At 36.4% G+C, this 14768-nt stretch overlaps 1 protein-coding gene across 5 annotated transcripts in view; it reads left to right on the top strand.

Annotated features, from left to right (window-relative positions):
• The window catches only part of mnb (minibrain), a 401856-nt gene that overhangs the window by 360842 nt on the left and 26246 nt on the right, over nucleotides 1–14768 (top strand). For all 5 annotated transcript variants that reach the window (XR_011332949.1, XM_069830562.1, XM_069830561.1 and 2 more), the window contains exons 5-7: nucleotides 2772–3058; nucleotides 4423–4569; nucleotides 9220–9691. Coding sequence is in view for 4 of the 5 variants with exons in the window: in XM_069830562.1 (XP_069686663.1) it covers nucleotides 2772–3058; nucleotides 4423–4569; nucleotides 9220–9691 (906 nt within the window). In the remaining variant the exon portion in view is untranslated. The remainder of the gene's footprint in view (nucleotides 1–2771; nucleotides 3059–4422; nucleotides 4570–9219; nucleotides 9692–14768) is intronic.

Raw genomic sequence — 14768 nt, 5'->3', positions numbered from 1 at the left:
CTACCTTTAATTTGGAGTTGGAATGTGTTCAATACTGTATGCAGTACCTACTGAGAGCTTACCTGACAGTATTCTACGAAGTATGATGGTGATAATGATGCTGATGATGATGATAATAGTAATAATATTCACACGGCATATTATAAAAATATTATTCACGTTCAATAAAATGTTTGTCTACATATTCCTCGTCATGGAGAGTCTTTTGAAGTTCTTCTCTCTGTCATTCCATATGATTTTTCGGATTTTCACTTCTTAAATGAGAACTTCTTTCTCATTTCTTGACAATTCATAACTTGCCATTGTGAGTGGCACCGCTAAATTCTAAAACAAGAATGAGCAGCCAGCGGCATGTAGCGTTGTTCTTGAACCAACTTCCCTTCCAAAATGCCGCTCTGCTCACACTATGGCCACCTGCATTTGCTAACATACGTTTGTGATTCATCCACACTGCCATTCAATGTGCCGCGCCGCTTGCATTGTGGCCAAAACCTTACGGTTCACCTTGTATGTCAGTTTAAGAAATTTAGTCTCTTGTAATTTAAAATTAGTTTTGGAAGACATTTGAGATTTATTGTATTTTATTTATTTCTTTCTTTCCTTCCTTCTTTCTTCAAAATGTTTTTATTTTCTTATTTATTTTCTTTAGTACAGTAGGCATTAATTTCCATACTGAGTCTTCTATCTGCTGTAATTATACTTTAATTTTTTTTACTGCACCCATGACTGAGAACCATAAGAATAATAATTATTTATTTTATTCAGTTATTTGGTGTAAAAATGTGATTTACTTGTCTACAAACGTGCACTCGTTTTATTTTCTTCTAAACAAGACTAGTTCATTTTCTTCAGTTCAAATATTTAAGTAAGAGAGATACTCTTTATTTGTTGTTAAGTTAATAATGACAATAGATCAGCGAAGCTATGATCTATGATTGGTGTGCGTATGTGGGTAAATATATGGTATATACAGAGTAGCTCAAAAATGTATACACTGTTTGCTCATCAATAACTTTGGAACAAATTGAGATAAAATTCTCGTTTTGAGGGAAATTGTAGCTTAATGTAGGTGTTCGAAATGGCCACCATGAGCATCTAAACACTTTCGATGCCACCGAACTGCTCCGCGAAGTAAGTTCTGTAACATGCTCAGTGTGATAGCTGCACATGACGTTAGATTTCAATTTGTTCTCGTAGCATATCCAGTGTAGCTGGCATTTCCTGATAAACAACATCCTTTAGGATCCCCCATAAATAGAAATTGGTGTTACATCTGGGGACTGTGCTGGGTACTCGACAGCATCTCTTCGACCTATCCATTGTAGAACTTCATCCAGATACGCCCTGACATGTCGATGGTATTGGGCTGGGGCTTCATTTTGTTGCAGGTAAAATCTCGCGTCTCCATACAGCTCTCGAATGGCAGATACAATTGTTGTCTGAAGCATCACGAGATATACCGAACTGGTAACTGTGCCTTCAAAGAAGAACGGCCCAATCAAATCCAGAGGACAAACCACACCACACATTAAGTCCCGATAAATTGACGGCTTTGTCTTGATGGATGTGCGGATTTTCGAGGGTCCAACACACGCAATTGTGGTGGTTTACAGTACCATTCAGTTTAAATTGTGCGTCGTCATAACAAACAATGTTCCCTGCAAACTCCCCATGTTTTCAAACCACTCACAGTACTCAATTCTTCGATCAGGGTCGTCCTCATTCATTGCATGCAGCAGTCTTTGTTTTTAATTGGGTTATTTTATGACGCTGTATCAAAATCTAGGTTATTTAGCATCTGAATGAAATGAAGGTGATAATGCCGGTGAAATGAGTCCGGGGTCCAGCACCGAAAGTTACCCAGCATTTGCTCGTATTGGGTTGAGGGAAACCCCCAGAAAAAACCTCAACCAGGTAACTTGCCCCGACCGGAATTCGAACCCGGGCCACCTGGTTTCGCGGCCAGACGTGCTGATCGTTACTCCACAGGTGTGGACTGCAGCAGTCTTGGAATGTACACCTTCCACATTGCAGGTTTCAAAATTCCCTGTACACTTGATGGATTGACTCTGGTTTCATGTACAAACTGTTTCACAGCCTTCTTGGTGAACTTGTAAATTGTTACTGCTGCGAAGGTAGCTGCAGTTGTTGCTGTAACAGGTTGCCCGGAACGTTCTTTATGCACATCATTAACAGTACCACTGGCTCCGAATTTGTGCTGAATATGCGCAATTGTTAAATGTGTCGGTGGTATTGTTTGAAACTCATTCCATCATTGTCTCCATACCTCGCTAATATTTTCAAACTTAAATTACACTTCCAAATTGCCTTCCGTTATTTGAATGATAACCTTGCATCCGTCATTTCACACTACAGCTGCGCGCTCATCTGGTCACTGCTAACTAACAACATTAAGCTACAATTTCCCCGAAAATTATAATTTTATCTCAGTTTGTTCCAAAGTTATTGATGAACAAACAGTGTATACATTTTTTTAGCTATTCTGAATGTACGTGCATGTGCGTGTGTAACCATAAGATAGTTATAAGATTTTTTCTTTACACACTCACATAAAATAATTTAAGTGTACATTAATCTTAATATTCGCTCATTCACCTAGGCCTACATACATTATTCATATATTAAAACTGTATCAACATTGCTTTCTGTGACAGGAAGGAAAATCCAACTGTAAGTATTCGTGCACTGAAATAAATTCAAATACTGGAAGGTGACATTGTGTTCATACTTTTGTGTATTATCTGTTTTAGTGAAACTAAAGCGACACTTCATGTGGCGCAATCATCTGTGTCTAGTCTTCGAGTTGCTGTCATATAATCTATATGACCTGCTGCGCAACACCAACTTTCGGGGAGTGTCTTTGAATCTGACACGCAAGTTTGCACAGCAGCTATGCACGGCCTTGCTGTTCCTGTCCACGCCTGAGCTCAACATCATTCATTGTGACCTCAAGCCTGAGAACATTCTCCTATGTAACCCCAAGAGGTCGGCTATCAAGATTGTTGATTTTGGTAGTTCGTGTCAACTGGGACAGAGAGTAAGTTCGTAATCTTTCATTAAATTGAAATATTAATTACATTTTATGTGAATAGTTTCCATACAACAGCTCTTACTTACTTATAGCTTTTAGAGAACCCTAGAGGTTCATTGCCGCCCTCACATAAGCCCGCCATTGGTCCCTATCCTGAGCAAGATAAATCCAGTCCCTACCATCATATCACACCTCCCTCAAATCCATTTTATAATAATATCCTCCCATCTACGTTTCGGCCTTCACAAAGGTCTTTGTTCCTTAGTCTTCCAACTAACACATTACATGCATTCCTGGATTTGTCCATACGTACTACATATACAACAGCTCTACTGGATGTAAGACAGACACTTACTGTCATTAAAAATGTTTCGAAACCGCAGTCTTGCTTCTTCTGGATCAAATTTTACAATTTTTTTAATGTAATCTCAGTATTAATCATATCTTAGTAGGTAAAATCAGTAATTTCACAATTTTTTCAAAAATTGCTTTTGTTGTTTTTTTTTTATTTACTTAATGCACGAATATTGTGGTTATTAGTAAAGAGGGTATGTTATAATACTATCTAATGTGAGTCACACAAACCATTTTAAAAGGATGGTCTGAATTATCATACAAAGGCTACATGGGAGTAACAATGAAGAAGGTTCAATCAGAATCTAAATACTAACAAGTGGTCGGTCAGGTGTGGTCATGTAATCCATCTTATTGTTTCTGTACTTTGGACATTTAAACATTCTGGATGACTGCTTAATTTTTCATTTTCAGATTCCATTATGTAAAATATAAAATTATCTCAATCATAACAATAGTCTTATTTCACTTACCACAATAATAGATTTCCAGAAAAAAAAATAGTTAACAACTAAAAATATATAAGTTTTAAAATCATTCTTTCTCAGAGTTTTCTTAAATGGACCTTGATCATTATTCTTCCTTCACCTCAAGCAGTGAAGATTTCAGTACAGAGTATTTCAACTTATATTTTGTACCCTAATGAAACAAGTAGTCATAAATACAATGCTTTCTTCAGCTTGCAGATGGTAATTTCATTCGTTATCTCGTGAAACCAAACACATGCATGTGCTGTAACTTACAGTAAGAACCTTATGGTGTCAAATGACTGGCAGGCTCATGACAAATAAAATTTGATAATGAGAAATATTCATTAGAATGGCTATTTATTTCACGAAATACCACCGAAATCAGGACTTTTACTTCTCAAAAAAATCAGGCCTATATTTTTTATAAGATATAATATTTTGTTTTGTGACCTCTTCCACCCTGCAATGGAACACCATTCATATTAGTAATAATTTTTATGTACGAAATAACTTCCTAGTCATAATTTCATTGCCTTTCTTTTCCAGATATACCAGTATATTCAGTCAAGGTTCTACAGGTCACCCGAAGTTCTACTAGGCATCCCATATGACCTAGCCATTGACATGTGGAGTCTAGGATGCATCCTAGTGGAGATGCACACAGGGGAACCTTTGTTCAGTGGGGCCAATGAGGTAGGCTGGATCAAAGTGATACAGTATTTGTGCATTGCCATCATATAAGGAAAGGTCTAATCAGAAAAGTGATCAACCATAAAAAAAATACAAGACTTGAAAAGTAAATTCCAAAACACCTGAATCATAGCATAGACCCATTAAAAAGAAAACTGGTTAAATGTTTTAAGGCTTCAGATTTTTTCCACATTGTGTAGACTTCTTTTATAATCACACAAAGTAAGGTAATCTCACTTCATTTATGAATTGTACAGATGCAGAAACAAAATTTGGGCCATCTGAAGAATTTTTCAAGTTCCAGTTATAATATGTTGTTGTTTTCTAATGCCAGGCGTTTGACAATAAAGTCATTTGACCTCTTGCACTCCAATATTTTTCAAAGATATTATCATGACCAGCCAATGAAGCACAGATTTTGAGGTGTTCCGAATCCATTTCTTGGTTTGAGTTGCACAATGGGCAGTTAGGGGACTGATATATTCCAAAACAGCATTAAGGTTTGCTTCTTGAATAAGGAAGATATCTATATTATTATCTGAGAGTATATTGGCTAGTTCAGTCTTCTTGGCTGATGTTATACCGCCAGCATTCCATTGTAAGATGTTTAGTCGATTCTGTACCATTAAAGTAGTCCCCGCCCGGAGATCCGATTGGGGGACTATTTTACCTCCGGATAATTTTACCTTAATGGTACTCATTTCATATTGGAGTGGTTAAATGGCAAGTTGTAGCCGATTTAAGTGAACACCATATTTTAACGTTTTGGTGGCTACTTCATTCACACACAACCCCCAGAATGTCTAGAGGACCACACCTGCTGTTGGTCGACGGGTCCATTGGACCTAGCTGGGAGATCTTGTTGATCACCAGCTTTCCCTCCTTAAGCCACTGGAGGACGATTTTAGTGCCATAGCAGGTCAGCACTAGGAACAGAAAAGTAGAAAGAGGAGGAAGGAAAGTGAAATGAACCCCTAGGCCTCGAATGCTCTAATGCCGTTGGGGTCGAAGAAAGTAAGAGTTCAGTCAGAGGACTGGATAGGAAAGGGTAAAGAGGGAATTAGGTATTGGATAGAGGAAAATTATACCAAATTCAGTCATTAACTCATCAAGCTGACCAATGCTAATTGATGAGTAGCCCCTCCCTTTAGTTCAGCTCGTAAAATTATGCTTACTAACAGCTGCACCACAGGAAGGTAGGGTTGGGACATTGGGTATTTGTCCAGGTTGGTTCCTTAAAGCCTTCAATGGGAAGGATTAATGGCTCTCCCCCTGTATCTGACAGATACCCTTTTGCAGCCTCCAGTTATAATATACTGTACATGCTCAATAAGCATTATAAGCACAGTATGTTATAACTGGAACTTGGAAAATTCCGGTGGCCCAAATTTTGTTTCTGGGTCTGTACATGCAGTTCCATTTTATATAAATTTGCTATGGTATTCATATATTGCAGTCATTTCTAGTACTGTATTACTTTTGCTATTTATCGAAAATGGGGACAGGTATTTAAGTTAATAAAACTGTTGAAAGGTATTAAATGTTTATAATGAAATTTTAACCTTATTACAGTAGAACCTCTATTATCCGTCGTAATGAAGGGTGTAGACTGAACGGTTAATCGAAAAAATCGGATAATCTGTACCATGAAAAATTTTCGTAAATTCCTCCATGGTCTTGTATTTAAGGCGCTAGGTAGTGGATCAGAAGTCTACTAATTTAGGTAAGTCTGGTTGTCAAAGACGGATTTTTAAGGGAATGTGTCCGTCTGTGGAAAGATAGGAATAATGGAAGTCTCGTGTTGTAGATTTACATACTTTATACACTCCAATCTCTGAGAGAGAGATGAGTCACAGTTTTTCTTTCCCCAAACCACTCACTTTTTTCAGGCCTACACTTTTTTTTTCGGTACTTAGCACAACAAGATTTATTTTGACACCTGTAGAAGAATTTTTATACAGAAGTTATACAATACGACAACTCGAACAGTAGACCATACTGTGTGATAAAGTTTCGTAATAACACTCTAGGAAAATAACGTTATAATGTATAGTAATATTTCAGCACCAAAAAAAAAAAAAAAGCGAGAGAAAGACATACAGAATAATCCAGCACTCGCTGAAATGGGTAAAGGATAATAATAATAGTAATAATAATAATAATAGTTTTATTTTCCCTGGCAGAGTTAAGGTCATCAGGCCTTCTCTTCCACTCAACCAGGATAAAGTCACATACAAAAAAAAAAATACATACTGGTATACAAATATTAACTTAAAAATAATAATAAACATAATTAAGTAAAGAAGAGATTGAGGGGTAAGGGTAAGGAGTGTAACGAAATTGCTCCGTCATGCAGAGGGAGCAGGACAAAGAATACCTATCAGCAGCCACGAATGCACGCTAGTGCCTCTCTTATCTGCTGGTAAGAGACGCTAGCCTGAGGGTGCACTGTGCTGATGACCGCTGACTTAACTGTTTGAACTCTGTTTTCTTGCAACAGAATCAGAGTAAAATAAATCCATTTAATAAAGCTTATTTTTAAGTTACATATTTTTTAATTTATTGCATAGTATTTATTTATATATTTCCCCAATTTTGGCTACCATGCACATATTATTTCTCACTTCCATATTACATTACATTTACATATAATCTGGACTGTAGTATGACAGTTGTGGTTGTTATAATAGCAGCAGTGACAGTAATGTTGACTGTGTTGGTAGCAGCAGTGGTGACAATGATGGTTACGATGATGGCAACAGTGATAAAAGTAGTAGTGGTGGTGGTGATGGTGTTGGCTGTGGTTAGTGGTGGTAACTATGACAGTATTTGCAATGATAGTGAGTTGTGAGATGATAATCAGTGGCAGTGATGTCAGTTAATTGCTGTGGTGATAATGATTGCGACAATGATGGTGGTGGCAATAGCAGTTTTCGTAAATGTAGTGGTGATGGAGTAGAGAAAATAAAAATACATATTCTTTTTGTTATATTGACTATAATTTTATATTCAGCAATCAGTACTACCTCCTAGATTAAATGTTTCTACTATAGTTGAGAGTGTGAATCCAGTTTTAAGTGTGTTACTTCACTATCTAATCATCCGACATAAGATGGGCTCTTAGACAAGTACAGTCTCTCAAATTAATATATAAGTTACACACTTTGAAACACTACTCCGTATTTATGACAAATATTTAAAAAAAAATCTCGGCTATTTGGTCCCATACATTTTTACAGTTGATAAATACAATATTATTCACCACTGTATTTGTTATGTGTTGTCATAATAAACTTTCATTTGTCAGTACGACATATCATTTTTATGAACAGTTTCACATTATGTGAGTAGGAACACCCTAGTTTCGCGAATTTCTTCTACTAATTGAGTCAGAGAGTTAAAATTTGTATTTGTGTGTACAGACTCATTCTGTAGACACATTTGGCGATTGTGATTTACCACAAACATTGCTCGTTTTTCCCGTTTTTGCGAATCTGGCAATTCTTTGTGCTAATGCGATTTTTTTACGAATATTGTCGAATCATACATTCATCAGTCACGAAATTCCATATTTTATTTTTGACAGGGAAACATTCAAAACATGTACGAAATTAATGGGTTTTTCGTTGATAATGAAAAGCATAGCTGCTCAGCTGTGAAAAATGAAAATCTGTATATCACGAATGTGCAATGCTTAGGTTCATGACACACTAACACAATAAGAAGAAAGGTGTAAAAGATATTTACCACATTTTCAGCAAGAGTATGCAATGAAGATTGAGGAATAATGTATTTTGATAATTCATCAGCCAAGTGGCCTGTCATAGTGTGCAAATGAAAATAGCCTTAATGTTTTGATATTCACGTGACACTTTTCTCTATCTAGAAAATAACCAACCCTAGTAATACTGATTTAAGTTATACTGAATGCGATGATTTATAAAGTGATTTCCATGTTAAATTCAAACTTTTTCTTCACGATTTACTTGTTTAAATACCAGCTTTTTTCACAGTTTACATATTTAAATAACGATTTTTTTCACAAATTACAGTAATTTTATTTACTGACTTTGATGTAATTTATTCATTTTTTTTATGGTTTCCCCATATATGAGCATTGTCGTGTATTATGTCTTTGCTATAAATTTTGAATTAATTCTTATACTTACTTACAAATGGCTTTTAGAGAATCTGGAGATTCATTGCTACCCTCACATAAGCCTGCCATCGGTCCTTATCCTGAGCAAGATTAATCCAGTCCCTAGCATCATATCCGAACTCTCTTAAATCAATTTTAATAATATCCTCCCATCTACGTCTCGGCTTCCCCAAAGGTCTTTTTTCCCCTCAGGTTTTCCAACTAATACTCTATATGCATTTCTGGATTCACCCATATGTGCTACATGCCCTGCCCATCTCAAACGTCTGGATTTAATGTTCCTAATTATGTTAGGTGAAGAATACAATAATAACATGAAAAAGTAAAGAATTTTTCTCCCCTTCTGTCCTCAGTACTGTACTTCGGTCATTGTTTACATCAAGAACAGTTCTTGTTTTGTATAAATTATAATGTCTTTAACTGTGAAGCAGGAGTCAGTTCTTTAGAAATGATAAAGTTTATGTCAGATGAGTAATTTTGTTCCTCTAATATAGGTGGACCAGATGAACAAGATAGTGGAGGTTCTGGGCATGCCACCAAAACACATTCTCGATCAAGCCCACAAAGCCCGGAAATACTTCGATAAGCTGCCTGGTGATGGGTCGTATGTGTTGAAGAAAGCCAAGGATGGGAAAAAGTACAAGTTACCGGGTACTAGGAGACTTCACGACATATTAGGTGTGGAAAGTGGGGGCCCGGGTGGGCGGCGGCTAGGTGAGCCGGGTCATGCTGTCTCGGACTACCTCAAGTTCAAGGATCTGATACTCCGGATGTTGGACTTTGATCCCAAGACACGAGTTACACCTTACTATGCGCTTCAGCACAACTTTTTCAAGAGGACAGCAGACGAAGGCACCAATACGAGTAGTAATGCAAATAGTGGTAGCACGAGTACCAGTCCTGCTGTGGCGAACCTTGTCGATACCGGAAGCCCTGGAGGAGGAGGAAATGGAAATGCACAAACAGGTAAGATTCTTCTGTACACTATCACACTTGTATTCAACAGAAAGGTGATTCATTCTTCATAGTATTTTAAAATGTATTGTTGTTTAAATGCTTTCCATTCTCTTTATTCATCACTATAATATGTGCTGCGTGTAATATTGCTCTGTGTGGATCTAATAGTTGTATCAAGTGATATAATGAAAAGATTAATTACATACAACAGTATATGATATTTTGATTGATGTTCGTCATTTCTGTAGTTCGTAATTTAACACATTTATAATGTGTTGACATTGTGTCATCTGACTAGTGGTTTCCATTCTTATCTCTAGAAACCAAAGTGTCGTGGGTTCAAACCCAGGTGATGGCAATTGATTTTTAAATGATTAAATCAAAAGTAGTGCCTCCTCCTCCAGGAGGAAAGCCGGAGGTTCTTTGTCTCGTTACAGTTTGACATACGAAAGATATTTGAACAACTATATTTGTGAGTGAAATTCCTGCACCGGCCATTTTATCATCTGCTTTACAGTTATACTTTGATGGCACTGTCCGTTAATCTCGTATAAGTCCTTTGTTAACTAAAAGTAGGAATTCACGTGAGAATTTCTTCGTGATAACTATCACAGATACTGTGAAATTCATGATCCAACAGTTCCCTTTGTGAATATTGTGTTAACAGTTAATTATATCCATCTGATATGTTATTTGTACTCATCTGTTCAGTGTTTTGTACATGTTAATAGAAATTGTTTTGTTTAAAAAATAATAATTTTATTCCATTAATATAAGAAGAATTTGGTTTTATTTTGTTTTCTATTTGTAGGAATTGACAAATTGATGCCAGTTTTGGCTTCATAAAATAAAATGTTCCCTGTGAATTGCACATAGGTCCTACTTACTTTCTCATTATACACAGTTATTTTGTGTAAATCTGCGTCCAACGAATTGCGTAAAGATTACTGAAAGAACCATTAGGCGATCTAATGGCACTCTTGACGTATTTCTGCTATTAGGTGATGAGTTAAAATTGTGATAAAGACAACCTGCCAAAATGGAAACTCGTGTACCAAACAATTTGTGGAGATATTTTTTATAGTCTGTAAGTAATTTATGGAGAGAAGTTTTTATTTTGAGGCATAGTTTAGAATGTAATAGTTAACACCCACAGTAAATGTTTTGCAGACATAGGATTTGTATTATTTTGAGTCATACTCAGTGGTCTAGAAGTTACTGGGCTTTCTTCTTTGCCCAGTTGTCATAGCTGGTCAAGATGGAAAAAAATTTAAATGCAACTTCTATTACATGGGAAGTAAATTCGTTGATTCCTGTAATAAATTCACTATACGTAAAAGGTTCTTTTCTTCATAAATCGAGGAGAATAAAGGCAAAATTCTGATTTCAGGCCATCATTAGTTCACTGTCGACTTTTCTTAACAGATGTTATTACGATAATTATAGAGGCTTTGATAAAGAAAAGTGGGAATGTGTTGGTGTAAAAATGTCACTGCTTCTCAGCCTTCTGTATTCATAAGAAATGGCTAAAGTTATTCTCTTTCTGGTACTGTTCTATACAGGGTGGAAGTGAAATAGCCTTGCAGATTTCCAGAGTGAATAGCTCATGTTATATGTAACAAAAAGCTGTAATATCATATTGGTGGATAGTTCATAGTTTTTTTTTCAGAAAAATGTTTTTTTCCAAAATGTTTAACAATTTCTTATTGGGTAACTGTTTGCAAATAGGATCGTGATTTTTGTCCATATCGATAGAAAATCTAATAAAGAACAATTTATCCCTCTGGTGTATTTCAATAGTGTGAACGGTTTTCGTGTAAATTTAATTTTAAAAAGCTCTGAATTCAAGCCATTGCATGAAGCGAGCAAGTGGCAATGTCTTGGCAGAATGCAGCTTACGTACGGAGACTTACCGAGTTCGTTGACCTCTTATATCTATATCACGAGTAGAGTGTATTAGCGACGATGTTGCCAGACTGCTGAAACTTCAAACTGTAATTTTCTAATTAACCGTGCATTTAATCACAAAACGTAAAATAGATTTTCTATTCATTTACATTTATCCTATTGTCCCTTTACATTGAGAATAATTGCATTGAAATAACAATATGACAACTGAACTGTGAGCTGTAACTTCAATAGTACTGTGTCATCTGGGAAATGTTACAGGGGACTGCATGACAGAACATGTCGTTGGAATGGATTCTACACAATATTAGAAATACTGTTTGAAATAGAAAATGTTTTCATTGCATGTTATTTTAACATTAAATGTCGAGCTTATGTTTTAAAAAATATTAAGTGGATCCTAGACCTCAGGCATATTTAAATTCGTAAAAAGAAAATAAAACTGGCTAAGTGCTTAGTATCAAATCTAACCCATAACTTAACAAAAACTAATACAATTTCAGTGGAGTAACGGTCAGCGTATCTGGCCGCGAAACCAGGTGGCCCAGGTTCGAATCCCGGTCGGGGAAAGTTACCTGGATGAGGTTTTTTCTGGGGTTTTCCCTCAACCTCATACGAGCAAATGCTGGGTAACTTTCGGTGCTGGACCCCGGACTCATTTCACTGGCATTATCACCTTCATTTCATTCAGATGCTAAATAACCTGATATGTTGATACAGCATCGTAAAATAACCCAGTAAAATAAAATTTCAGTTTCACATACCTAATGGTGTTAATTTAATAATCTGTCATATAAAATTTGATAGTAGAGACATTGGTCATTCATTCATAGTTTTCTGCTCAAGGACAGGTCTTTCATGCAAACCCAGCATTCTCAAATCTTCCCTCTTTTCTGTCTTCCTCTTCATCTCCACATACAATCTATATATATATCTTAATGTTGTCTTTCATCTGATATCTTCTGCCACAAAGAATGAATGTTGGTTTCTCGTTCATGATCTATTGGAATTTCTTTACTGCTTTTGTGGATTTCAGAGTTGTTAGTGTGGCAACACTAGTAAATAGAAAACACTGGTGAGAAGCATATGTTCAATAGCAGAGAGGACATATAACCATGGTCAGGATAAAATCTGGCTCTCCAAATCACTTTCTATCTGTTCAGAATAATCCATACTTCGAAAGAGGATGGTCCAGTCATCTGTTCTTTTTCAGAATTGCTTCATTTTCGGAACTGTTTCGAAGAAACTATTCAATTTTTTTTTCCTACCTTTCTGAAGTGATTCTGCTGACATATACACATACTGCAACCAGTTCAAAATGAGTATAATTTATGTCAAGACTAGTTTAGAAAAGCCAGTGACCTGTTAGCATCCTACATTCAGAATTTGAAATATTCACTCAACTAATCTACCTCTCTACTCCTTCTATTTTTCTTTGTAAAAGATGGCTTGAAGATACCAGTATAACAAATCGACGTTTTGCATCTATTTAGGCTAAGAGCTTCAGAAAAAAAATTTAAATTACGATTTATTTAACGATGTTTGCTACTGCCTAGGTTATATCAATGTCGCTGGTGTGCCGGAATTTTGTCCCACAGGAGTTCTTTTATATACCAGTAAATCTAGTGACATGAGCCTGTCACATTTAAGCACACTTAATTGCCATCGACCTGGGCTGGGATTGAACCCGCAACCTCGAACACAGAAGGCCAGTGCTATACTGACTACGCTACCCAGGCCGACAGAGCTTCACATAAACTTAAATTATTAATATGGTGGAAGAAGTTTAGGATGTCCCAAGAATGCTGTCCTGATAAATGAACTTAGAAGCAATGGCTGCGTTCAGCCGGGACAGCGTTGCGGTAGCGCTGAAATAGCGACAGCACTGAACGCCTTGCTGGCCGACAGCACTGTAATAGCGGCTGCCATTTTTCATAGCAAAATTTTTTTCGCTACAAGCCTGCTGCTAGCCAGCGAAAGTGGAGGGGATACACATCAACCAGTGGTGCCGGAGTAGACAGAACAATGGCGTGTTTCTTTGTAAACACAGCGGACATTTTGCAGTCTGGTCGTTCAGCCACTGACAGCTGCTGTAACTCAGCAAAAATGAATCGCTACCCCAGCGCTGTCCCGGCTGAACGCAGCCAATGGTTATCAAAATCATTCTAAAGTGTAGGATAAATAGCTATACCCTGGGAGCAGACTGAAGTTCACAGGTACTGGAAATATGCCTTTCATGAAAAATTTCAGAGTCAGTTATTGCAGCATTACAGTACTTTCTTTGTACTTTGTATAATGAGAAAGTAAATATTAAAGACACTTATAATTTCGTCATATCACATCATACAAAATGATAAATACACCTTTTCAGGCATGAGACAATGTCTGAACTATAAAACAGATGCTTTTTTAAGTTCAGTGCATGGGCATGAAGAACTAGTAAAATTCGAAATGAAAATAATTTCACTTTTATTTTTAAGAAAACTATAACCAAAACATTCTGGGTCAGTAATATATAATTTTTTTTAGTTGTAGGTATAGTAATAATAATAATAATAACTTCATTTGAAATAGCAAACTACGTGAATAACTTAAGTAAGAAATGAATTATTCATTATTTTGTGTTAAAAGTGTGTTAGCAATAAATTTTTATACAGAATTGTTAAATTTTACTTACTAGTACAGTGAATCCCAGCAAACATTCCTGATGTTTCTGTCGGTCGATCAGCAGCAAGTCCCTCTGCTACTGCTGCTGCTGCTGCTGCATTTGTGAACTCATGGTGATTTGCCAGATTAAAACTTACGTACTATGTTATATTAATAAGTCGGTACTCATCTTCCTCACAGTAGCTGTTGGAAGTGTTGCCCTTCTAATTCACATCATCGTAAGAAACTTATCATTCACATGCATCAGTTCCTCTGCTCTAACAGAACGAATTTCTATTCATATGTTTTTTTTTTAAGTACCTCTAGTGTATGAGGATTGGTTGCATACAATTTATTTTGTGCGAGATCGTGCGTATTTACTTGGTTTCCGCACAAAACCAACCCGCAGTAAGTCTAAAATTCCACATTCAGTATTCCCAACCAAACACACACAACAATTTCCCTCTTCTTACCGCTTAAGTGACATATTGATTTTACTGCTTTAGGCTTTTAACATTATTTTTAGAGACGT

Source organism: Periplaneta americana, chromosome 7, assembly GCF_040183065.1.
Source record: "Periplaneta americana isolate PAMFEO1 chromosome 7, P.americana_PAMFEO1_priV1, whole genome shotgun sequence".
NCBI classification, from domain to species: domain Eukaryota; kingdom Metazoa; phylum Arthropoda; class Insecta; order Blattodea; family Blattidae; genus Periplaneta; species Periplaneta americana.
This window is presented reverse-complemented; position numbering and strand designations above follow the sequence as displayed.